At 35.8% G+C, this 24,816-nt stretch overlaps 4 protein-coding genes and 3 pseudogenes across 10 annotated transcripts; 6 read left to right on the top strand and 1 right to left on the bottom strand.

The window, feature by feature from the left end:
* Window positions 1-838: 838 nt before the first annotated feature.
* Window positions 839-1,162, top strand: LOC18614466 (non-specific lipid-transfer protein A pseudogene; annotated as a pseudogene).
* A 2,072-nt stretch (window positions 1,163-3,234) lies between these two features.
* LOC148764843 (non-specific lipid-transfer protein A-like) lies at window positions 3,235-3,579 on the top strand (annotated as a pseudogene).
* A 920-nt stretch (window positions 3,580-4,499) lies between these two features.
* Window positions 4,500-7,334, bottom strand: LOC18614464 (rust resistance kinase Lr10-like). 3 transcript variants are annotated; one of them, XM_018118540.2, is made up of 4 exons: window positions 6,508-7,334; window positions 6,228-6,296; window positions 5,982-6,011; window positions 4,500-5,688 (listed from the first exon to the last, which is right to left on the bottom strand). In XM_018118540.2, exons 1-4 carry the CDS (start codon window positions 7,268-7,270, stop codon window positions 4,637-4,639), a joined length of 1,914 nt encoding a protein of 637 aa, XP_017974029.2. In that variant the 5' UTR covers window positions 7,271-7,334; the 3' UTR covers window positions 4,500-4,636. The 3 variants fall into 3 exon arrangements, with proteins under 3 accessions (XP_017974029.2, XP_088660627.1, XP_088660629.1); XM_088804501.1 differs by having other exon boundaries at window positions 6,258-6,296; XM_088804503.1 differs by having other exon boundaries at window positions 6,504-6,725.
* Window positions 7,335-7,631: 297 nt separating this feature from the next.
* Window positions 7,632-10,968, top strand: LOC18614463 (rust resistance kinase Lr10-like; annotated as a pseudogene). The gene is made up of 3 exons (XR_016024755.1): window positions 7,632-8,456; window positions 9,547-9,573; window positions 9,673-10,968. The product of XR_016024755.1 is annotated as a rust resistance kinase Lr10-like (transcript).
* A 2,364-nt stretch (window positions 10,969-13,332) lies between these two features.
* LOC18614462 (uncharacterized) lies at window positions 13,333-15,073 on the top strand. Its single transcript, XM_007052234.3, has 3 exons — window positions 13,333-13,656; window positions 13,732-14,022; window positions 14,387-15,073. The coding sequence occupies exons 1-3, from the start codon at window positions 13,549-13,551 to the stop codon at window positions 14,966-14,968; spliced, it is 981 nt and encodes a 326-aa protein (XP_007052296.3). The 5' UTR covers window positions 13,333-13,548; the 3' UTR covers window positions 14,969-15,073.
* A 1,114-nt stretch (window positions 15,074-16,187) lies between these two features.
* On the top strand, window positions 16,188-20,931 carry LOC18614460 (alpha/beta-Hydrolases superfamily protein). 3 transcript variants are annotated; one of them, XM_018114089.2, is made up of 12 exons: window positions 16,192-16,633; window positions 17,488-17,572; window positions 18,078-18,129; window positions 18,220-18,256; window positions 18,333-18,386; window positions 18,566-18,616; window positions 19,175-19,237; window positions 19,338-19,403; window positions 19,834-19,872; window positions 20,174-20,296; window positions 20,413-20,505; window positions 20,597-20,931. In XM_018114089.2, the coding sequence occupies exons 3-12, from the start codon at window positions 18,089-18,091 to the stop codon at window positions 20,861-20,863; spliced, it is 834 nt and encodes a 277-aa protein (XP_017969578.2). In that variant the 5' UTR covers window positions 16,192-16,633; window positions 17,488-17,572; window positions 18,078-18,088; the 3' UTR covers window positions 20,864-20,931. The 3 variants fall into 3 exon arrangements, with proteins under 3 accessions (XP_017969577.2, XP_017969578.2, XP_017969576.2); XM_018114087.2 differs by having other exon boundaries at window positions 16,195-16,633; window positions 18,220-18,240; XM_018114088.2 differs by lacking the exon at window positions 19,834-19,872 and having other exon boundaries at window positions 16,188-16,633; window positions 18,220-18,240.
* Window positions 20,932-21,501: 570 nt separating this feature from the next.
* On the top strand, window positions 21,502-24,660 carry AHG11 (Pentatricopeptide repeat (PPR-like) superfamily protein). 2 transcript variants are annotated; one of them, XM_018114583.2, is made up of 3 exons: window positions 21,502-23,487; window positions 23,613-23,705; window positions 24,235-24,660. In XM_018114583.2, exon 1 carries the CDS (start codon window positions 21,549-21,551, stop codon window positions 23,352-23,354), a length of 1,806 nt encoding a protein of 601 aa, XP_017970072.2. In that variant the 5' UTR covers window positions 21,502-21,548; the 3' UTR covers window positions 23,355-23,487; window positions 23,613-23,705; window positions 24,235-24,660. The 2 variants fall into 2 exon arrangements, with proteins under 2 accessions (XP_017970072.2, XP_017970066.2); XM_018114577.2 differs by having other exon boundaries at window positions 23,585-23,705.
* Window positions 24,661-24,816: the final 156 nt, after the last annotated feature.

Here is a 24,816-nt window from a genome sequence, read left to right as displayed (position 1 = left end):
TCACATTTAATGGCATAATAATTATGAAAACTCTTTAACAATTCAAGAAAATTCAAATAAAATGTTATTATTTTACTTCGATCAACCAAAGTTCTCGTATATTTGGAGTAAATAGTACTTTATAACTAATGTTTAATTAACTGTCATTAATTAAAATGATATTTATAATTTGTATATATTATATAGTATTAACGTAATATGTTAACATTTTATAATAAATAGTGACATGACGATATTTTCATGTGACAATTTCACTCTTCACATGTAAAACGTCAACACTAAATGAACATAAAAATAATAAATATTATTTTAACTAATGAAATGTAATTAATTATTAACAATAAAGATTTATTTAATATATAAAAATATAAAAACTTGATTAATAAAATAAAAATAAAAATTTATTTTGAGGGATTCCATGTCAGACCGGATCTCCAAACCCTATGTATACTTTATTCAATGCACGCATCGGAATTACCGTGACAATAATTTTTTTTCATCTTGAACGATGCAGGTTAGATAAATGCTTCCCTAATGAACAAAAGCAAGAGGTACTTGACATTTCATGAGGGCCACTAAAGAAAAGTAACTGAAAGAGCAGAGATGATGCAAAAGCATACCCTCTTTACTCTTCTAGGGAAGCCAAATGAGCTTTGAAAGCAAAAGAAGCAGCAAAAGTTTTGTAACGGCAAAGAGTTATGGGATCACACCTATACTGTTTTTGCTAGTCTCAAGCTTGCTATATATAAGCTCATCATGGGCTTGCCAATGTGCATCACCGCAGGAAGAGAAAAGCTCACCTTCAAAACAACAGAAAAGTCTTCTTACTACAGCAAAAATGAAGGGTGGTGTTATCTCAGTTTTGGTGGTGCTAGCCATGGTTCAGATCATGGTGAAGCCTGGAGTCCAGGCCACCGTAACTTGTCAACAAGTTGATGATGCTTTGGAGCCCTGCGTTCCTTTCCTTACCTCAAGGGCCGGGCATCCCACGGCGGCGTGCTGCGACGGTGTGGGGAGGCTCCAGAAAATCGCTCAAACCCCCACTGACAAGCAAGAAGTTTGCACCTGTGCTAAGGACGCTGCTGCTCGTCTCCCCGCCGTGAAGGAAGACGCCGCCGCATCTCTCCCTGCTGAGGGACAACACATCTCTCTCAAAAAGTAATCATATAGATGATATAATTTATAATCTATCGATTTTTGAATTTAAAAATTTATAAAATTTTTTGAAAAACAAAATAAAAACCCCTCTTGATCTCCATAGTGGCACATGTTTAAGTGTTTTTTTAATTTGTCATTTAATAACATTTAAAAAAAATTAATTCGTTTATTGATGAATCGACGAAAATCAAATTTTACGTACAAATGATTTATTTATTTATTTTAGTAAAATCCTTATTAAAGAGTCTGGCTCCTTCTTTTCGTACAACCTTAAACTTTAAACATGTAACTTTTCTTTCATTATCTAAACAAAACCATCCTTCGTTTCCCTTTAAAAGAAAAAGCCTGCGTGTGAACTTGATGCCATGGGAGAGTACGAGACACATGGGAATGGTCAGAGACGGGTGGCCATGTTTACTAGCACCTTTGATGCATTGAACAAGTGCTCTGACTCTTCGCGATTTGTTGGTGAGGCGACGGGTCGTCGGTAGCTTTTTCATACTCTCTCTTAGAGTTTGTTTGATTTAATTTTTTTTTAATTTAAAAATTACTATAAAGTTTTTATAAAAAATAATAATTTTTAAAATTAAGTTAAAATTATTTGATAAATTTTTTTTATAAGTTATAATTTTGATTAAAATTATCATAAAAGATATTTCTTTAAAATGTAATATTGTAATTATTTTTAACAGATGAAGATGTTTTTAAAATAAAAATTAAAATTCTTTCGTATTTTTTGAAAAAAGAGAAGAAAAAACTCCTCATATAAGCTTTTCCTTAAGCTTTTTTTTTTTTTCAAAATTTTATTCTTCAAAAAAAATTTATTTTTTTTAAGAGCTTTTCAAAATTTATGTTTGGCCTGACTTTTACTTTTAAAAGATAGATAAGCTGAAAAAAAATCAGGCTAAACAAGCACTTAATAGGTAAAATATTCACTAGGGAATTGTCTTTGTTGGGTTACTTTTGATTCCTACAGTAGGTTGGTGCATAGATTAATTAAGGCTATAGTGAGTTATTAAACATATATATAATTGATATTTAAATATTTAATTCATTAATTGATGCATAATCTCTTTGTTTAAAAAGTAGAATTTGAATTTTTTTTCTAAATTAAAAATATATATATAATTGGGTGCTTAATTATGTTAAACTTTTAAATTGTTAAAAAAGAAAAATTAATTTCATTGCAGATTGATGGATATTTTGTAACTGTTTAATTTTTTGAATTTTTTATTCTTAATTTTTGTTATTATATTCGGTTGTATAATTTCATCCCTTAATTTTTTGAATTTTGAATAAAATTCTTGCCTTTTGAGAAAAAATTAATTTCTATATTATTCTAGTCCGCATCCTTGTTGAATAATGACCTAAGAGACAACATACAAACTGAACTAATTAATTTCTTAAGAGTTAGATTATTCTCTAACAAAACATGAACAAATTCTTTTAGTATATAAAGATAATTTTATCATCTCTGAACCCATTAAAGTAAATTCTCTCTGACTTTTCATATCCTCCATTAATAAAATTAATAGGCCAACATTTTTTTTTTGATTAGTTTCTAAAATAATTTATTTCTTGATCTCGAAACTCTGCTTCCTGGCTAGTGAAAAAAAGGATTGGTTACGGTTGGTTATGTCAGCAGTGTGAGATGCTTGTCTGAATTGCAATGAGAAAGTCACTTGTCCACTTGCATCACGGTTGATAAAAGCTTAAACAGGAAGAAGCTTATCTTCCTTTACTTAGAAACCAAGTGACAGTTCGTGGGGAAGAGAATCAGCCAAGAATGAAGAATCTATTGCTGCCATCGTCATGGCATCTCTGATCTCTTGACTAGTTGAGGAAATTCCAAGTGACAATTCAAGGTAAAGCTAGAGGAAGGCCAAAGCTCTTTAACTAACCTTAATTAGCCATGGCCATGACTCGCACACTCTTTGTCTTTGTTATCACCAAAATCCTATATGTATACCCCAAAGGAGATTTCCCTTCAACAGTGCATACCCAGACTTAAACAACTATACAGGAGAGCTCGGTCGAAGATTTTCACATTCTATTTCCATTTTCAGACAAGCAAAAATGAAGGGTGTTTTTATCTCAGTTTTAGTCGTGCTAGCCATTGTTCAGTTCATGGTGAAGCCAGGACAGGCTACCGTGAGGTGTGATCAAGTCATCGAATGTTTGGCTTCTTGCATTCCTTACCTTACCCCAGGGGCCGGTAATCCCACGACTCAGTGCTATGGTAGTGTGGGAAGACTCCAGAAAATTGCTGAGACCACCGCAGACAAGCAAGAGGCCTGCAAATGTTAAGCAAGCTGCTGCTCGTTTCCCACAATTAAGGAAGATGCAGCCTCATCCCTCTCTGCCAAATGCAATGTTCAAGTTAATTTCCCAATCGATAACAACACCAATTGCCAAGCTTAAGTTTTTTATTTTTTCAAGTGATATGTACTTACAATTCTATTATTCCATGATCAAAACTCTGCTGAACACTGTTTCCTTTTCCATTATCTTGCAATGCAGGATCCACTGAGATGGGAAGCCACCGGGAATTAAAAGAAATAAAGCTGTGAAGAAGCCAGTGAGTGTTTTCATCTCCTCGATTATCTTAATTAATGTCGTATTTGTTCAAATTATGATTCATATCCATTATATGTTCAGAGAGATCATATAACGTGTATTTAAAATTTTTTATAGAATTAATAAAATTTGAAAGTTAATAAAAATTTATTTAGTTTTCTATTAATAGCCCATAGCAATATTAGAAATCAAAGCTTCACAACCATTTCCATATTCATAACTACCATAATTTGAAAGACAAATTAAGCACTAATAATTAATTTATACGCATTTCATATTCAAATTTTCTTTTTTTTTATTATTATATATGGGTCAGGTTTTTGACATTTTCAAAGTATAAAAATGAAAAAAAGAAATGGATTGATCAAGTCAATGAATGTTTTGTATTTTAATGTGATGAATCACATTGCAACTACTGAGACTCAGATATCAGCATGGAATTTTAATACAAGTGATGCACTCACCTTCTAAATTTCTATAAAATCCCCTGATGCTCGGTCCAATAACTATATATTTTGATTCTTTAGATGAAGATAAAGTACCAGTAAAATACAAAACTTATGCTCCCAAAGAAAAACAAGTTGGCAGTTAGTAAAAGCATATTGCGCCAGTTAAATACAAAACTTATGCTCTCAAAGAAATATGTAAGAACTGTTATTTCATATTTTAGCAAAAAGATTATGAAAGAATTGTGAATTATGAGAGGTAATTTGTGTAATATGGTAGTATTTTGTTAATCTGTTTGATACTTGAGCACTGTCATATTAAGATACTATTGGTGGTTGTTCAACTGTAAATATGTTCTTACAGATACACATAATAAGAATAAGAACAAGCACACACATAGAATTAAAGAGAATTTTCATCAAAGAGATTCCTTATCGTAGATTTCTCCAGACCCTCAGCTACGTTTCCTGTCTGGAGCTAAAGCAGGCTTGGGAGGCAATTGCAATGGCTCTGAAGTATCTTCAAGCATCTCCACCACTTTGGTCATGGAAGGACGATCTGCAGGCTTCAGTTGTATGCACCAGAGAGCAATTATGATCATCCTGTTGCCAATATCCTTTCCCTCAGCTGTCGCATCCTTGATTTCCACTTCACCCTTTTGTTCTAGCTGATCATAAATCCAAGATGGGAAGTAGATTTGGCTCAAATTCTCCACGAACGGATCGAGATTCTTTCTTCTCCCAGCCATTTCCATCAACAACATTCCAAAACTGTAAACGTCCGATTTAGTGGAGATGCCTCCAATATTTTTATACAGCAATTCTGGAGCCATGTATCCCATAGTTCCTCTAGCATTTGTCAGAGAAACTACACTATCGTGTCTTGGATACAACTTGGCAAGGCCAAAATCAGAAATTTTTGGAGTAAAGTCTTTGTTAAGAAGGATGTTATGAGGCTTAATATCAAGGTGCAGAATCCTCACAGGACAACCTCGGTGTAGATATTCAATCCCATGAGCTATGGCTAAAGCAATCTCATACATTCTGCTCCAACTTAAAGCGCAAACATCCTCTTGAGAGAACAGATACTTATCGAGAGATCCATTGGGCATGTATTCATATATGAGAGCCTTTTTAGATCCTTCAAAGCAGAACCCAAGAAGTTGTACCACGTTTACATGACGGACTATCCCAATTGTTGCCACTTCATTCATGAAATCTCGCCCATCGCCCTTGGCCTTTGTCAGCATCTTTACTGCAACTAGACAACCATCTGATATCTTTCCCTTAAACACAGAGCCAAAGCCGCCTTGACCCAGTTGTTCCTTGAAGCCTCCAGTCATCTTCTTGATGTCAGAGTAGGAGAGTTTTCTGAGTTTGAGGTTCTCATAGTTACGCAAGAACTCTCCAACATATTCATCAATGGATGCGCTTTTCCGCCATTTATAAATTAGAAAGACAGACATGCATAGGATTCCAACGGTAGTTCTTGCCACAGTAAAATACCCTTCACATGGTAGAAAACAGATGCAAATGCCAGTTCATAAACAATTAGACTAAAAAGAAATACTACTATACATGATATTTGCCAAATGCTGTTTATCATTGGCATATATGCCTTCATCATTGGTATCTATAAAGATTGATTAAAACCTTCTTTCCCAGAGGAGTTCACAAATTTCGTGCAAGCTCCTCATTAACTGTGCAAGGGGATAGAAGGATCTTTCACTTTCTAGAAAACAGATTGAGTTATGTAAAATGTCATGTTCTAGCCTGAAATATGTTCTATGAAAAACTCACCAACAATTTCCAGTACGAGTCCTACGCAGCCTGTAAGACAGAGAAGGAGGAGAGGGTGCGTGGGGACAGATTAGACTCATGCTAAGAAACAAGTGATAACGTTAAATTTCAATGAAACCAGGGTTCATTCATTTGTTCAATTTTTGAGTCTCTGTTACATTAAAACGTAGATCAACATGATTTCGATGAAGTTTATGCAGATTTACATAGTCAATGAATTATTAGTAAAGTTATTTGGAGGCTTACCCTGTATTGTGCTCAATTTTGGAGGCTTACCCTTTATTTTGCTCCACAAATACCGTCCAACACCTGAAACTGCAACAGATAAATCATTATTTAATATTTATAAATCAGAAAAGGTGATGTTAAAAGAATGATCAAACCAGACAAATGGGGCATGGGAAGAAAATTTGGTATCTTTCTCAGTTGATGCCTTAGCGGTTGTTTATCGAAATAGTTCAGTGGTTTATACCCTTATATACATTTTCTCAGCAAACAAAATAGATCGTTAAGGATACTTACTCACAATTAACACCCGCCAATGGTCCTCTTCTGCAGATTCTCTTGTCGCTCTTGTATTCACCAAGGTTAAATGAATAAAGACAATATCCTCCATTGAATGCACAAATTAAACAAAAAAATTGACTCCATGAAAGCTCATATCCTTTGGTCAATTGCTTGTGGATATCAGCATATGTGAGATTTCCAATTGTTTGAATCACCGCCGGAGTCATCATGAAATAGTCACAAGAGTAGGAGAGGGAAGCTGCTGGCAGATTTCCAAGAAAAACATACAGATGGTGAGCTTGTGGTAGGGAAGAATTAGTTATGCAAGGAGATGCGTCCAGATATTCCGAAGAATTCACTGTGGTTGAACAATTAAGATACACCATGGTATCCGGCAACCAATATGGCTGAACTAACCACTTGTGGCTGTAGTCGTTGTCTCTATAGACATTAACATAACTCATGTTGTCTTGTGTCCAGGAATAACGAGGAAGGGAGGAGCAGTCATTTTTCTTTAGACCAGGATCGACAGCTTGAAGGGTCTCGTCATCGTATGAGATGGATTCGACATAAAATCTACCATGATCTATTTTTAGCACGGTACGCTCATGCTCACAAGCAAGTTCATACAAGAAATGTCCGCAATTTGCAGGATCAGTTCTCAATCGAAATGGATATTGTATTGATAAATTTCCGCAATAAGAAGAACAAGATGATTCTTTCATAGAATTGCAGATTGGAAGGAAGAACAAGGCTATAATTAGGAGGTTAAGAACTGGCATGGCGAGAAGTGAAGCAAATGGAGTCCTGAACTCACTTTGAATAGTTTGTAATTGCAAGAATCAGTATCCCCTTTATTTATTTATTTCTTTATCGAACACCAATTAGTAATTCCTTTCTTTTACCTCTCTTTTGTTAAGAGTGGTTTATATGCATTTGTGGTTTTTTTTTTTTTGGCCAATTCTACTACTACATAATTGGCTTACTGTTGTTTATTGTGTTTCCCTGAAGATTCGTGTGAAGGCATTGAGAGGAATCCACCTGGAAAGGGCGAGGTGCCGGTCAATCCACGCTCATCGTGATGATTTTTCTTTTTCGGTGAAAGGGACTGCCGTTTGCTATTCATAACGTCAAAAACCAGAGAAAAGTTTTCTTACGTGGAGGTCTCTGGGCTTTCAGATAGTGCTGATATAGTCTAACTAACCTTGAAGAGTTTCTATGCTTGCTTTGTATTCAGCCGCTCTGCCCTATACAAAATGACTCCAAAGAGTGTTATAGCCTTTCATTTAATTATTTTTCTCTTACATTTGTGCCATGGAGATGAAGGGAAATCATGTTCAGATGCAGCTTGCAGTGAAGAAGGTTCTCCGATCCGTTTTCCCTTTAGGCTCAAAGATCGACAGGCAGAGAGTTGTGGTTACCCAGGGTTTGAATTATCCTGCTCTGAGAAGAATGAAACACTGATTGAAATTCCAAAATCAGGGCAGTTTTTCGTAGCAAAAATAGATTATGACGACCAGAAAATTTACATGGGTGACCCCCAGGGTTGCATGGCGAGAAGGCTTATAAACTTGACCCTCACAACAAGTCCTTTCACGATTTTCGGGAATCATTCCATACTGCTCAACTGCTCGTCAAGAATTGAAAAACAAGATGTAGTACACATAGATTGTCTCAGCAGTTCCAGTCATCCTGTTTATGGTGTCTCTGATTCAACTTACGTGAGTCAAGATCTTCTCTCTTGCCGCCCCATTGCAGATGTTACCCCGTCTTATATTGATGATATCCAATCTCTTATGGGGGAATCATATTCGTTATATAATTTTACAAAACTTTCGTGGAAAATCCCGGTGTGCGGTTCTGATTGTCGAATCAGAGGAGGAAAATGTCGATTCAAGAGTTATAACAGTTTGGAAGTCGAATGTTTCACTGAACATATTCCTCCATACGAAAGTCCCCAGCATGAAGGTACATCTGTTTTTTTTTTTTTTCCTTTTTTGGTATTTAGCATATTGCTTTATTGACTCTTGGGATGGGGTGAGAGCCAAATTTCAACGGCAAAGATAGTGATATCCAAACAACACCACTAATTTCATTTTAGTTATAATAATTACCACAACGTTTCTAATATAAAGTTTAAAAGCGTTCGAGCGCTAAGAAACTTATCTAGGCTGGCGGGTCTCCCCCACTCAAGTCAAGCTTGGCATTGATTTTGAAGCCTAACCTGTTCTAATTAAATTATTTTATTAATATATAAATAATATATTTTTAATTTTAAATTATTAATTATTAATATTTAATTTAATTTAATAATAAAATAATAGTTAAATAGGCTGATCAAAATACAAGCAATGTATTTGTCCCCATATCTGTTCTCTTTGCTCTTACTAAACAATTTACAAGCAATATATTTTGCATGCATGAAAAAAAAATGGAGGGAAGGGAAAAATTCATCTTATTTCTCCCCATATTTAATACAATTGATAGATTAAGAAAATAGTTACTAAAATTATAAATTAAATTATCATTAATATTAGTTGAATTAATGTTCTTTTTATACTCTCTTCTCGTTTATATGGGGTGATTGGATTTTAAGAATGAAAATGTTTAAATCCACCAATTTCTTTTTCTTTTAATCTTTCTACTATATTGACAAGAAAAAATGTTCTCATGTACTACTTTTATACTATATCTATATATGCATATAGTATTTTTATCTCGACACAATTTTTTTTTATTTTATCTCGCAAGTGAAATTTCATTCCTCTCTAAAAATTGTTAATACCAAGAATGAATTAAGCTTCAAATCAGACGTTGTTGGAATTCCAGAACCACCACTTCCTATGGCTAGTTTAACATGCTTTTAGTTTATAAGCTCCAACTTTAATTAGTTTCTCTATATTTCAACAAAGACATGGAAATGTTGGTTTTCTAACTCCTTATGCTTGATTTTTGCGGATAAATTACCGCTTGAACATATAATCAAACATAAGTCTATACCTCGATTATATATGTTCTTATATTGAATTAAATAATCACTATCTTCTGATTTTTGCAGAGAAATCATCAGGGCATATCAATAAAGGTAAGTACATATATACCCCGAGTAGATGTATTCTTATTGTATTACATTGTGATATACAAATTACATCCAAATTTATGATCAGCTATGAATTGTCTGCAGGAGTAAGCATCGGAATTTCTGTCGGAATTCTTACTCTAACGCTCATGGTCACATTAATTATCTTGTACTTGAGATCAAGAAGAGCAAAAGTGCTGGAGAATCGAAAGAAAATTATGAAATTTTTGGAAGATCTTAGGCCTCTCAATCCGACAAGATACTCATTTGCAGATCTTCGAAAGATGACAAATGAATTCGAGAAGAAGCTAGGCCAAGGAGGCTATGGAAGTGTATTCAAAGGTAAGCTTGAAAATGGAGTGCTGGTAGCTGTGAAAGTACTCGACAACTCCAAAGGCAATGGAGAAGATTTCACTAATGAAGTCAGCACAATTGGGAGGATTTATCATGTCAATGTGGTTCGATTGTTGGGTTATTGTGCGGATGGGTCGGACCGAGCTCTTGTCTACGAGTTCATGCCAAACAAGTCGTTAGATAAATTCATATTCCCAGCGAATTCAAATAGGCCGAAACTTAGTTGGGGAAAGCTTCATGATATTGCCATTGGTGTGGCAAGGGGAATCGAGTAATTCAAGAGGGATGTGACGAAAGAATTCTGCATTTTGATATCAAGCCACAAAATATCTTGTTAGACATGGACTTCAATCCTAAGATATCAGACTTTGGCTTAGCGAAGCTTCTTCCGAAGAAGGAAAGTGTTGTGCCTATAACTGCTCTTTGAGGAACCATGGGTTACATTGCACCAGAGGTCTCTGGGAACATTGGGAATGTGTCATGTAAAACAGATGTTTACAGTTTCGGTATGTTGTTATTTGAAATGGTTGGAAGTAAGAGAAACACGGATCTTACAGTGGAAAACACAAGCCAAGTTTACTTTCCTCAGTGGGTTTACAATCGCCTTGCAGGTGGGGAGGATTTGGGAATTAAAGAGGAAAAAGATGGAGATACTGACATTGCGAAGAAGTTATCAGTTGTGGCGATCTGGTGCGTACAATGGGATCCGAGTAGTCGTCCTTCGATAAGCACTGTAATACAGTTGTTGGAAGGAAGAACAGGAAGCTTACCCCTGCGCCTGCCACCGGATCCTTTTGCTTCCCTCAGCTCGGAAGAAAGTGACATGAATGTCCCATGAGCAGGCCAATCTTGGTCAAAATGAACGTGCACCCTTGTGCACTAGCGAAAATAAGGACTCTTATTTCATATTCTAGCATAAAAATTATGAAAGAATTGTGAATTGTGAGTGGTAATTTGTGTAATATGGTAGCTTTTGTTAATCTGTTTGATACTTAAGCACTGTCATAGTAATATACTGTAACAGTTCCAGATTGTTACAGACAGAAATACTTGTTTTTTTTTGTTTTTTGGTATTTTTGCATCCTTCATGCTTTCTATTTCTGTTTTTTCATTTACTTTTTGAAAAGTAAATTTATATATGTGCTGAATAGGAACATCTGAATGTCAACTGAAATCTGTAACCATGAAGTTACTGCAGACTTAGTGCGTTAATACAATTGGAACTCAGTATACAGCAGATCATTACTCAGACACTGTGGTGTATCAGAAACAATACCTGTGACACCCAAAATACAACAGAAATTACAGCTTCAGATGCATGCAAGCAGTCACTTAGGATAACAACCCCCGGCATTTCCTAAACAATTAATACAACACACTCTACACTGCTCCTTTGGCAAGAGCTAAGAGACAAAATACAAATTAAACCAAACAAATTTGAACTAATTAATTTCCTAGGAGTTAGATTATTCTCTAACAAAACATGAAGATCCTTATTCCTCAACATCAGCCTAGTAAATATATTCCATCAAATAATTGTGAATTGGAGTTGCTAGTCTGAAGTCTCTCTTTCCTTCTCGCAGCTGATTACCCCAATTTGGCATACATACATTTTCCCCACATATTTAACATGGAGAGTGAAATAATTGTCACATTTTACAGCAATAAACAGATGTTACATGTATATCCCTTTTCAATATGCAAGGATTCTTCTATCATTTCTGAACTCATTAAAGTAATTCTCTCTAACTTCAGATATCCCTTTTGAGCATTGTCTTCTATGTTTTAGGCTGCAGCAGATAGCTTTAGGTTAGAGAAATGCACCCTATTTTTTTGTCTAAAGGTGTCGAACGTTTGTTAGAAGCAGCTTTGGCTTTGAGTGTAGTGTCCGGGGAAGTCTTTTTGCGAGGAAACTCCTTTGTTAAGTGTATGTATCTTATACCGGTTATGAGATTAATAAATAATTATTTTTTTAAAAAAAATATAAATAGGTCAACATTTTTTATTAGTTTCTAATATGATTTATTTCTTGATCTCGAAGCCTTTTTTCCTGCCTAGTGAAAAAAATGATTGGTTACTGTTATGTCTGCAGTGTGATGCCTTTTTGAAGTGCAATGAGGAAGTCACTTGTCCAGTTGCATCACTGTTGATAAAATGCTTAAACAGGAAGAAGCTGATCTTCCTTTGCTTAGAAACCAAGTGACGGTTTGGGGCAAAAGAATCAGCCAAGAATCTGTTGCTGCCTTATGGCGCACCTGTGATCTCTTTACTATTAGAGGAAACAAGTGATAATTCAAGGTAAAGCTAGAGGAAGCCAAAGCTCTTTAACGAACCTTAGACATGGTCATGATTCACAGACTCTTAGTAACTGAACAAGTGATCATTTTTCCTTTGCTTGCCATGCAGCATCCACTAAGATGGAAGTCATCAAGAATCAAAAGAATTAAAGTAAAATATCTTTATTTTTTTAAGTTTTGATTGAAATTATATGAAAATTTATTATTTTTTCAAATAAACACTCCACTCTAAAAAAATATTTTTTATTGTACACATAGGTTTAACCGTTAGTTAATTATTTGTATTTTCGTCAACTTTCTTACATGACAAAGATAAAAAGATAATTTTATTCTTGATTAATTTTTATAATTATTATTATATAATTTTATTATTTTTTTAGTTAAAAAAAATCTCCCTATTTGGAGTGCACCGAAGCTCCCCAAAGGAGCCCCAATCGGAGCTCCCTAAAGGAGCATTGGCCGATGCTCTCCTTTTTTGGTATTTTTTTTATTTTTTTAAAAATATAATAATAATTTTTTAAATTAATAAAGAAAACAATGATATTTTATTTTTTTCATAACTTTTGTTAATGGTATTTATACTTGTGAGGTAGAATATTTATTTTAAAAATTAATAAATTTTTGTATAATTTCGATTAAAATTTTAAAAAATAAAAATATTTTACCCAAAGAATTAATAAGAACTAAGGGAGTCATGGGTGTTGCACATCGTGAGAGATGGTGCAATGTGTATTTATTACATTAATAAAATTTGAAATTGTTGATAAAAAATTTCTTGTATTCTTATCATAAGTTACTAATATTTTTGATATCATAAATTTCGTAATAATTCAAATGATTAACGGTGATTATATATTCATTCCATAAAACAAAACAAGTAATATTTAATCTATTGGTGATTATATTCTTGAATAATGACTCGAATTTTCATTTATCTTTAAAATTAACGAATAAATTAAGATAAAAATTATCGAAAAATTAAAAAAAAAAAAAAGAAGCACCTTTGAACAATGGAGATGGGCTATGTTGACTTTAGTGAGCCAGGTCTGACTTTGCACCTTAGCCCAAATTCCTTTCTTTTGGTTAATAAAAAAGCCCAAAAAATCTTCTCCATTTTCTCTGATAATGAGGAAATGCTTGAAATGAACAGCTGTCAACCTGCGGTGTCCTGCTTCACCGTCGACTCCTAGCTTTCTCTTCAGCTAAGGTTTTTCTCTTCCTCTGTCTGGGTTTGGTTTGTAGACAGGCTTCCCTGGCTCTGTCTGCACTTACATAATTCTATGTTAGAATTCCCACCTTAACAATACCGCAAGCTGTCTTGTTTCTTTTCATGGATCGTTGGAGTGGTGTTTTAAAGGCTCGATTAGACCCAAATAGTAGGAATTACTACAGAGTTGCTGCATCTCTCTGCTACTCATCAACCTCCAAGTCCCTAATTGTAAGTTCTTTTCTTTTACCCCAAACTCTGAAGCACCCTCTGAAATCAGTATCTTACGAAATCGTCGTAAATTAGGTGCCTTGCGCGAATGCCATATTTTTCAATGGAGATAGAGTTGAAGGGACCAGGAACCCAGTGGTTGAGAGGCTATCTGATTTGCCAAAAATAGCTGAAGTTTTAGTTTCTAAATTTGGCGGCTCTATCAATGCTTGGGTTATCGAGGCTTCCATTTTCAATGGGCCATTTGCTGTTTACAAGGATTTTATCCCATCTGTGAATAGATATGGCGAGCCTAAATCATATGCCCCTGTTGGTTTCCCAGCTTCTACATCAACTGTCTCAATCTTATCAAATTGCCTTGAACAGGTATGTTTGATGAACACAAGACCCTTTTACCAAAAGTAGAATTTAAAGTGTTCCTGCTGCTGGATGAATTAGCTCCATTTGGTTCCTGCTGTATCATTTAAAAGACATAAATTTGATGAATCCCAACAAATTGAGATATAAACCTAGTATGTCTTTGCATCTGGCTTTACCAAAAGGGACTTGGCTTAGTTGTGGTATGTATTTGCATCAGTTAGATTGTCCATACATGATACATTTCTTCAGTTTGTTTGCCCTTTGGGTTTCCTAAGAACCTTGCAGCACACTTACGACCAAGCATTTTTGGAAGTCTGATTGGTTTTGGATGTTTAATGACTTTCCATGTACTAAATAATCATTATTGCAGGCAAAAAATGTAATTTCAAGTGGACAGAGGGAACCCTGTTCCACCTGTACATCTCCATCACAACCCAAAGCTTTAATCCTTGGGTTTAGCAAGGGTGGTACTGTAGTTAACCAACTCGTCACTGAACTTGGCTCCTTGGAAGACAAATCCCTGGCAAATCGTAGTTATGTAAGAGAACAGCCTGTGGTTAAGGAATTATCTGGAGGCCAAGGAGAGGTTCAAATAATTCCTAGGACTAAGGAAAGCTTATTAAACAGCATCTCTGAGATTCATTATGTGGATGTGGGCTTAAACTCTTCTGGTGCATACATCACTGACCAAAACGTGATTGGAAGAATATCAAAACGCCTTGCAGATGGAGCCCCCGGGATTCGTTTTTTGCTCCATGGAACTCCCAGGCAATGGTGTGACAGCAGACGAGATTGGATACAACATGAAAAGGACAAACTGTATCGTTTGCTTGAATCTGAAACTCGAAAGAGTGGTGGGAAATTAAAGGTGTGTGAGAGATTTTATCTTGCTGACAGGCTTCCTGATATGCAGATGCATTTTGAAGTTATTGAAGAGATGGATATTAGTTGATTGAATGATCCCGAACCAACCCCCCAGCCCTCCCATGTATGTATTTTTCCTTAAATGAAAAAGATGTCTGACTTAATTTTCTAATTCAAAAGAAAAAGTTTTATATGTTACTTGCTTCACAATCCTTGAACTCAAAGCAGTAAAAAGAATGCTTGTAAAAGATTTAATGGTCTTGCATGAAAGAGATTTGATTAAACATACCTTAATTATTGTCATAATCACATACTAATATGGTTTGAATTTGAATCTGACAAGAAGATACATTGCTGAGAGAAGAGAGAGAGAATTGTACAGAATAAGACAGGTTACTCTTGCAAGAAAAACACTAGCATATTATGCAAAACCTAACGGTTGATACAGAAACCCGACAATCTAAGCTTTCTTGCTCTTTAAAGACTCTTGGGAGCCATGCACAGGGGAAAGCTCGGGTTCCTGACAACTTCCAGGCCATAAAAAGGCACCCATTACAAACTTTCTCTTATAATCCAAGTCACCCTCCACAGATATTAACCCATACTCAGTAAAAGTTGATCAAGCTTCCACTCCGACATGTCCTCGTAGTCCTTCTTGGTGACCAAGGGATAGTGAAGTGGCATGAGGAAGCAGCACTCAGCATCCTCTTTGGTTGTCTCGATATGTTTCTCCCCCCTTTCTACTACACTCTCCACATCTTTCTTTGTATCTGTGATAACAGAATTCTCCAACATTGCACCGCCATTGCCAATGCTGCCTGAATTTTCTTGATGTTTTTGTGCTTCCTCTAGGAAGAGGAGCGTGAGACCAGACACCAACCTCTTACCCATGGGAGCCAAAGGTTGGAAGAGAACACTACAAAAAGCCCTTGAATTTTCTTGAGTTATGCTTAGTTGACGCTAGGAGAAACACAAGTAGAAAGCCTTATAACGACTTATATTTAAAGAAAGATTTACCTTAATCCTACTGAAACTGGGAATGAAAATATAATTCCTTCAACATCAAGCAAGTAAGCGAAGGGGATATTGTGGAGATTTTGTAATTGGGAAGCAAACCGTTGCCATCTTGGTCGGTTCAAGGATTTTGGTTACAAATGGACTCGACAAATATTCCTTGGGCTTGACCTGTTGTTTTAAAACGGCTGCTTATTAGACAACCCACCCCCAAAAGGCCCGTAGCTGCCCCAACCGAGAACGGCAGAGAGAGGGCCTCGCCTTGTTGAGACAGCGCGTATGCCCACGGCTCTACGAGAGCGTTAAGAGACAGCAATTGCGGCAATGGTCTGACTGATACACTCCCATGGCCATGAGCTGATTTCGTGTGGAAGTCTTAGCTCTATTTGTATATTTACGACCGGTTGTTGGCACGTTGTCTCTCCTTAGTTTGTCAAACTACTCAAAGGCAAAGCCTTTATCCTTTTTCAGTTTTCTTGTCGATCTTCCACCACTCAAACTTAAAAACCCAGAATTTCTAGTGCCTTCAAAATATCCCAGGAAGCAGATCCTTGTTGGATTCTTGGGTTATCCTGAATCCTGATGCTACGCCATTAGAACTCTAAAGGGCGCAACTTTATTTCACTTTTACCAGCAATGGTCTCGCTTTCGCAGTCAACTACCTTCCTCCTCATCATTTTCTTCTTTATATTCATTCTCATTCCGATCACACAAGCTATTCCTTTCATCGTATTGCACGGTAATGTTCTCTTTCACTTCTTTTTCTTTGTAATCCATTGAGTTTGCAGTTCCCTTTTTTACTTTCTTATAATTGTTAGTGTGAGTTCATTGACATGCTTGCTTTATCTGTTTTCAAGGAAACAAATTATTCAGTTATTGCTAATTATCTGAAATTTTAGCAGTTTTCTTTGAGAATTACATGCTGATTAGCATTGCCTAGGAAAACTGAAACTAAAATATGGTCATTGGATTGTCCAAATTCGTTGGGTCTGGATTGTCTCGATTTCTTTGGCCTATCATTTTGCATATACTAACACTGCAAGAGCGGTATTGAGGGTCAATTCTGTTCTCCACGAAATAGGGAACTGATTTTGCTCTGGAAAAAATGATGTAATTGCAACAGCTATTCTATCATTGCCAGAAGAACAGTTATTTTTCTTCCAGTTTGGTTGGTGGAGTTCTTGACACCTGCCATTGTGTCTACGGAGCTACATTAGTAATTTTAAACCTGGTGGAAAACAACTTTGAGCCAGTCAGGTTGCTTGGGAGCTAGCATTTATCAAAAAGCACATCTCATATTCATCTATACCTTATATAACCCACTCTCTAAACTTTAAGAGCTGAGCACTGCTATAATACTGTATCAGAGTAGTCTGGTTCCAGTTCTCCCTGTAATATTTTAAAGTCGAATAAAGACCTGAAATTTCTCCTTCATCAGTATAAATATGCTTCTTGAACAAATTTGATGAAAAATATTTTCTAAAATTTCCCTTGTAGATGCACGATTAACTCTATTTATCAGATTCTCTTCTTGTGGAGAAATTTAATCAACTCTTAACCTATATTATTCACTACTGACACATTTTGTGGCAGGTATTAGTGATAAATGCAGCAACCGAGGAATTACTCAATTCACTGAGCTTTTAAGTGACTGGTCTGATTCTCAAGGCTACTGTGTGTATGAGCTTCTTTCCATATTTCTCTAATGATTCTCTTTTCTGTAGTTTTAATTTTCAATGACTGCAAATATATAAAAAAAAAAATCTTTGGTAATCATCCCAAATCAGAAGTTTGATTTATGTGTCTATGCATTTTGGTTTCAATGGCTTGTTGTAGCTACTTGCACTGTGAATTTTTTTATTGACTGCTACATCTTTTATCATATGATTTCTAATAAGCTTATTAGAAGGCATCAAGAAGAAGTGCAATTTGTTTGAGCTTATTCTCAGACTCTGCTCACTTATGTTAGAAAACTCAGGGAGCTATTCTAGGTACCTATCTATGCATGCATTTTGCAGTATGAATGTAACAGTCTTCTGCATAAGTGTGTGCATGGCTCCGCACATGTCTGTATACATGAGAATGCGTAGATTTGTTCTTCTGGTCGTGTTAGGAGAAAATTTTTTTATGAATTCTTATAACTGTCTGAAACAAACAATCTGACATCCTTTTCCTGGCTGTAGGGAAATTGGAGATGGAGCATGGGATTCATGGACTATGCCCCTTTTGGAACAGGTAACACTTTTAACTGAGTTTGAGGTTTCTCATCACCTGTTGTCCTTATAATAATCATATAACTATAACCTATCTTACTTTTTGTTGCAGACATCAATTGCTTGTGAGAAGGTCTGAAAACCATTTGGTAACATTTATCACTTTGCTGTATTGTAGTTGAAGTTCTAATGTGCTTCCCAATGAATTTTCATTCCAACTTACAGGTGAAGAATATGACTGAACTTAGCGAGGGTTACAACATAGTTGGACTCTCTCAGGTATTAATATAAGTTGAAATTTTGTTTATTTCTATAATTTATACTTGTTCATGCATAATTTATATTTGTTTCATGTGTGTACATGATCACAAATGTTCATTCACGTACTCACACACTTTTTCTGTTTTTTTAATGGTTTAACGCATTAACATTTCTTATAATCCTCTTCTTTTACACAGGGTAACATGATTGGTCGAGGGATTATTGAATTTTGTGATGGAGGACCCCCTGTAAGAACCCCCAAACTCCTCTTCAATATGAGGCAACTAATTTTGATCAAATCCACTTGTATATCTAGGCTGAATGACTTCTATTCATCTATTACTCATTACATAAGATGCTATAGATTTGTGACTCAGTGGCAAGAATTTTCTTTTTGTCAATTGTCTAATCCATATTATATTGAAGATAATTATGTGGAGATTTTCCGTTGCTTACTGCTATTGAGCTTTCTGATTTAAACTCATAGCATCATTTATTAGTAATAACCCATTGGTTTTTAACTTTTTTCATCTCCAAAATGTAGTACTCTAGCTGTCTCCCAATCGTGAATAGGCAGTTGGAAAGTGAATGTTACTGGTTCAGCTGGCCACAGGATACTCCTTCTTTGGCATATATGATGACACAGCCTATAATCTCCCTCATCTCTATTGCTTAATTCTTTTCTTTTTTGGCTTTTTGGCATGCTTTTACTTATAGCAAACTTTTCTCTGTCTTGCACTGTAGCTAGTTTCTTTTGTCTTCAAACTGAAATCTGACTTTGTGTCTTATTTTTTCCTGTGTGTCAGGTCAAGAATTTCATATCATTGGCAGGGCCCCATGCTGGTACTGCTTCAATTCCTTTCTGCGGAGTGAGTGCCCGTTCCATGTTTTTAATCTTTCTTTGTATTTTTTTGGTAATTATTTTAGACTATTATTGCAGTCTGGTCTGATCTGCTCTTTTTTGGGCAGTCTGCTCTGATATGCATACTTCTTGATAGCTTAATCAAGTCAGAAATCTATAGCAACTATGTCCAGGTATAAGATTCTTTTTAAACTCTTCAGTCTTTGCTTTGTTGGCAAGTCTGTTGATACGGGAAGAAATAGATAAATACAAATGGTTGGTTGCTGTTGTGATCTGTACCTCGTTGTTGTTCTCAAAATTCTCTATACCTTGTATTTTTTCTTAATGCAGCAGGCCTCTACCCCTTTGTAGCCTTCTTCTTTTCTGCATGATACGCATGCCTATTTTGGCTGCCTTTTGTAAGTCTCCTTTTGTGAGACCTTTATGCAATAAAGATCTGCCTTTGAAAAAAAAAAATGGTAGTTCCATCTTACTATGGAGCTTGCCTATCTCAAACTTCGTTGTCCATCTACCCCAGGCCTGCAGCATATTTTTCTTATCTTGTTTATATATCTAAATGGTAATTTAACTGCCATCTTGAATGCATACCATTGATAATTGCAGGAACATTTGGCTCCCAGTGGTTATCTTAAAATTCCTACAGTGAGTATAGCTACTAACTTTGGGTTAATATCTTTTGTTATTCCAATTGCCAGGTTGTATTATTGATAGTTTGGCATCAAATATTCACATGAAACTTTGCTATAGTACTTAATGCAGGATTAGAAGTCCTTTTTTCCTGCTTTTGTGACTTATATTGTTTCTTTATCATTTTCCTCCCTTCCCCTTTTTGAGTCAAATCAATTATGTGCATTACCATTCACCTTTCTAAAGCCATGTACATTTACGCTTCTATAATTTTCCCTATGTCAATTGTCTACTTGATATCTTTCTCTTTCACCAGGACTTGACTGACTATCTCAAAGGATGTAGATTCCTCCCAAAACTCAACAATGAACTCAACGGTACGAGAAATTCCACTTACAAGGAACGGTTTGCCAGTTTACAGAATCTGGTCCTTATCATGGTAAGTTGAACTGTCCTGTTTCAGTCTCTGACTCTTTTCAGCCAACTTTAGATTAATCTGCAATTTTCATCACCAGGTTTGTCGTGCTAATCTCTTTCTTTGCATGTTTGGATCAGTTCGAGGATGATACAGTTTTGATACCTAAGGAAACATCCTGGTTTGGTTATTATCCGGATGGGTCCTTTGATTCTGTATTACCTGCTCAAGAGGTAAATCTACTTCGGCAAACATCCTTTTTCCATGACTAGGTTTTGTACAACAATCTTTCATTTGCAACTACGCGTGTTTATGTCTTTGCAGACCAAGCTCTACAAGGAAGATTGGATCGGTTTGAAAACCCTAGATGAAGCTGGAAAAGTTAAATTCATAAATGTGTCGGGTAACCACCTGCAAATCTCAAAAAGTGACATGAAGAAGTACATAGTACCATACTTGGAGGACCAAGCATCAACAGAGCAGACAGTGACACAATCTTCATCTTACCAATGGCTTTCAGGACTCTGGTACTCATTTAAGGGTCTAATTGGCCTCAATGAGGATCAACCTTTGCTGCATATCATGTACTAAACCAACCCAGTGCTATTGTTTTGCCTGAATAAGATGAAGTGAAATACAGTAGGGGTCTATTCTATCCACATTGCTCTTGATTTTAACCCTGACCACCATTATTTCAACTGGAATTTGTCCAATCAGAATTTGATATTCTGATGTGTGACAAATGTAAGCTTAGTATATGTTTATATTTTTTTTTTCTCATGTTCACAAAAAAAGAAAAGAAAATCAGAAAACTATACAAAGAAAAAAAAATTGATTATTTAAGTCTAATTATATGAACGCAAGTAAATTATTATTGAACTATTTAATTTAATAATAAATACATATATTTTTTTATCATAAATCCAATTTGATTTTTTTTAAATCAAAATTTATTCTGAATTTCTATACTTTTAAGGTAGTTGATTTAATGATACATGTACGGGTATATTAAAAAAATCAAATTTGGATTTTATTTTTTTAAAATTACAAAGATATAATGTTTAAAAACGATCTTAATTATTTAAAAAATTTATTTTTATTATGTTCAATTAAATGTATTAAAATTTTAATTAAATATAATATGAAAATTTATTTAAATTTTTTTAAATAATTTAGAGAAGTATTTATAATAATTCATTGTAAATCCATGCACAAGGCAAATGGTTTTTCTGTTCAAAATCAAAGCCAGTGGGCAAAAGATAGAACCGGCAGTCCGATGAGAGATCAAGAAGAACAGCACTTGCATTCCCTTTGGCGTCCGATAGAGAGAAAATGTCTGTTTCTTCTGCAACGAAAGAACAGGAAAACCACTCTCCTCCAAATCCACGCTTTCATGCTCCGTCACTCCATCGAAACCAACCTTAACCTCTTCACCAAGTTCATCACAGCCTGCGCTTCTCTCTCCACTCTTTCCGCTGTTAGCCACGCGCGCCGCTTGTTCGATGTTAGGCCCCATGAAAACGACACGTATCTTTGCAATGCCATGATCAAAGCCCATCTGGGTGTCAACCAATTCGCCCAATCTTTCACTCTTTACAAAGATCTAGGGAGAGCTGAGGAGAATTTTGTTCCCAATAAGATTACGTTTTTAACACTTGCGAAGTCTTGTGCTTTAAATATGGCAATCTGGGAGGGTTTACAGATACATAATCACGTGATAAAATTTGGGTTTTGCTTGGATTTGTATGTTTCAACAGCTTTGCTTGATATGTATGCAAAGCTTGGCATCATGGGTTCAGCAAGAAAGGTTTTTGAAGAGATGCCTGAGAGAAGTTTAGTTTCATGGACAGCTCTAATTTGTGGATATGCAAAAGCTGGGGATATGGAGAGAGCAAAAGAGCTATTGGATGAGATGCCTGAGAAGGAAGATTCTGTTCTATACAATGCTATGATTGATGGATATGTTAAGTTGGGAGATTTAGATTCGGCCCGAAATTTGTTTAATCAAATGCAGGATAGGAATGTGATTTCTTGGACTAGTATGATTAATGGATATTGCAATAGTGGTGATGTTGAGTCTGCTAGGCTTTTATTTGATTCCATGCCTGAAAAAAATTTAGTATCTTGGAATGCAATGATTGGTGGGTACTGTCAAAATAAGCAACCTCATGAAGCATTGAAATTGTTTCATGAAATGCAATCAAGCACATTTTTTGAGCCGGATAAAGTAACCATTGTGAGCATTCTTCCAGCTATTGCTGATTTGGGCGCACTAGATTTGGGTGAGTGGGTTCACCATTTTGTTCAAAGGAAGAAACTTGATAAAGCAATCAATGTGTGTACTGGTCTTGTTGATATGTATGCAAAATGTGGGGAGATAAATAAAGCGAAAAGAATTTTTTATGAGATGCCTGAAAAGGAAATAGCTTCATGGAATGCTTTAATAAACGGATATGCAGTGAATGGATGTGCCAAAGAAGCATTGCAGGTATTTTTGGAGATGCGGAATGAAAGAGTCATGCCAAATTATGTGACCATGATAGGTGTTTTATCAGCTTGTAATCATGCTGGCCTGGTGGGGGAAGGTACGAGATGGTTTAAAGCAATGGCAGAGTTTGGGATCACCCCGAAAATTGAGCATTATGGTTGTATGGCTGATCTGTTAGGGAGGGCTGGATGTGTGGAGGAAGCTGAGAAGTTGATAGAAGGTATGCCCTATGAAGTCAATGGAATAATTCTCACTTCTCTTCTATTTGCATATGGGTCCTCAAATAATGTGAAAAAAGCTGAGAGAGTGCTAAAGAAGTTGGTCCATATGGAACCAACTAATCATGGGAGTTATGTGGTGTTAAGGAATTTGTATGCCGCCGGTAAAAGATGGGAAGATGTGGAGGAAATCAGGGGATTGATGAGAAGGAATGGGGCAAGAAAGGAAGCTGGCTGTAGTGTTATCGAGGTTGATAGTAGGGTTTTGGAGTTTGTATCTGGAGATAGAGTGCACCCCAAGTGGGAACTGATGCAGTCAGTGTTACGGCAGTTGTGGCTGCACATGAGGGGACAACCAGACAAGGCAGCTGCTTAGGTTGAAGAATGTTTTGATTTGTTAGTGATGCTTGGGAAAAGCTCGAGGCTAAAGCAAGAACTGGGAACAATTTCAGTAGCCTAGTGATCTCGTACTGTTGTTTTATGCATCAGACCAAAGACAACATACTAAGGTGTAGAGACATAAAATTTCATTTGCCTTATGATCTTGTACTTCAAATTTTTTTCTCCATATTTGTACTATTCTTGATATGCTTTCTCTTTCGCCAGGACATGCTGGCTATCTTTAAGGATGTAGATTCCTCCTAAAACTCACAATGAAATCAATGATGCGAGGAATTCCACTTACAGCTAACTGCTTGCCAGCGTGCCGGATTTGGTGCACATGATGGTAAGTTGAAGAGTCCCATTTTGGCCGATGCCCCTTGTCAACCAACTTTGGAATCAATATGCCTTTACTTTCTGCGATTTGCTAATCAACTTTGGACGACTAATCTGCAATTTGCTCATCAATTTGGTGGTTCTACTTTCTTTCTCTTCGTGCTTGGTTGGTTTGAGCGGCACACAGTTTTGTTACTTAAAGAAACCTCTGGTTTGGTCATCATCCACACAAGAGCCTTTGATCTTTATTGCCTGCCCTTTTTATTGGCAGGACAATTTCTTGGTGACTGGGTTGTCAAATACAATTATTCTGTTGGGAGTATTTCATAACATATAAGTACTGTTCAAGGCACAGTGACAAGGCTTGGAAACAATATCAAGATGAAAATAACATCAATATCCATAGATATATATACTGCTTCATGTTGTCATTACCCATTTGTCACTATATTTTAGGATTATAGATGTCATCTTTTTCATTTGGATTTGGTAGTGTATGGTAAATGCAACGAGTCTAATGTGTGTCTGTATCATTGCAGACCAAGCTCTATAAGGAAGACTGGATTGGTTCAATAACCTTAGACGAAGATGGAAAAGTCAATTCTTAAATATGCCTCTCAAAAGTGACATGAAGAAGTACATGGTACCTTATTCAAGGACCAAGCATCTATAGGGCAAACGGTAAAAGAATTACATCTTGGCTTTCAAGAGAGTGTTTGGTATTTATGCATCTAAATGGCCTTAATGAGGATCATACTGCTTAGCTGCATACAATGTAGTAAAGCACGTGCTTTTGTCATGTGTGAATAAGATTGAAGTTAAAAGGGAAAGCAGGTTGTTCTTTCCATGTCCTTGTTTTTAAGCCCTGCACCACTACTCAGGTGGAACTTGCCTGGTCTGATGATTTTGTAATGACTTTCTATGTTAATATATGCCAATCCATTGACTTTTCTTAAACTTCAAAATTATTGTTCTTGGCTCTTTCCCTTCAAAACCTTGCCGCTCGACACCGACTTATAGTTAAAATTTTCCTGAATGTCCAGAATTTGCATCTTTTGTTACTACCATAAGCTCATACTGCTGTCAGCCGATCAACAGAGTGTTCAAATGACCCAAAAGAT

Source organism: Theobroma cacao, chromosome 1, assembly GCF_053813885.1.
Source record: "Theobroma cacao isolate CCN51 chromosome 1, ASM5381388v1, whole genome shotgun sequence".
Taxonomy (NCBI): Eukaryota; Viridiplantae; Streptophyta; class Magnoliopsida; order Malvales; family Malvaceae; genus Theobroma; species Theobroma cacao.
The sequence above is the reverse complement of the archived record's forward strand: the minus strand, read 5'-3'. Positions and strand labels throughout refer to the sequence as shown.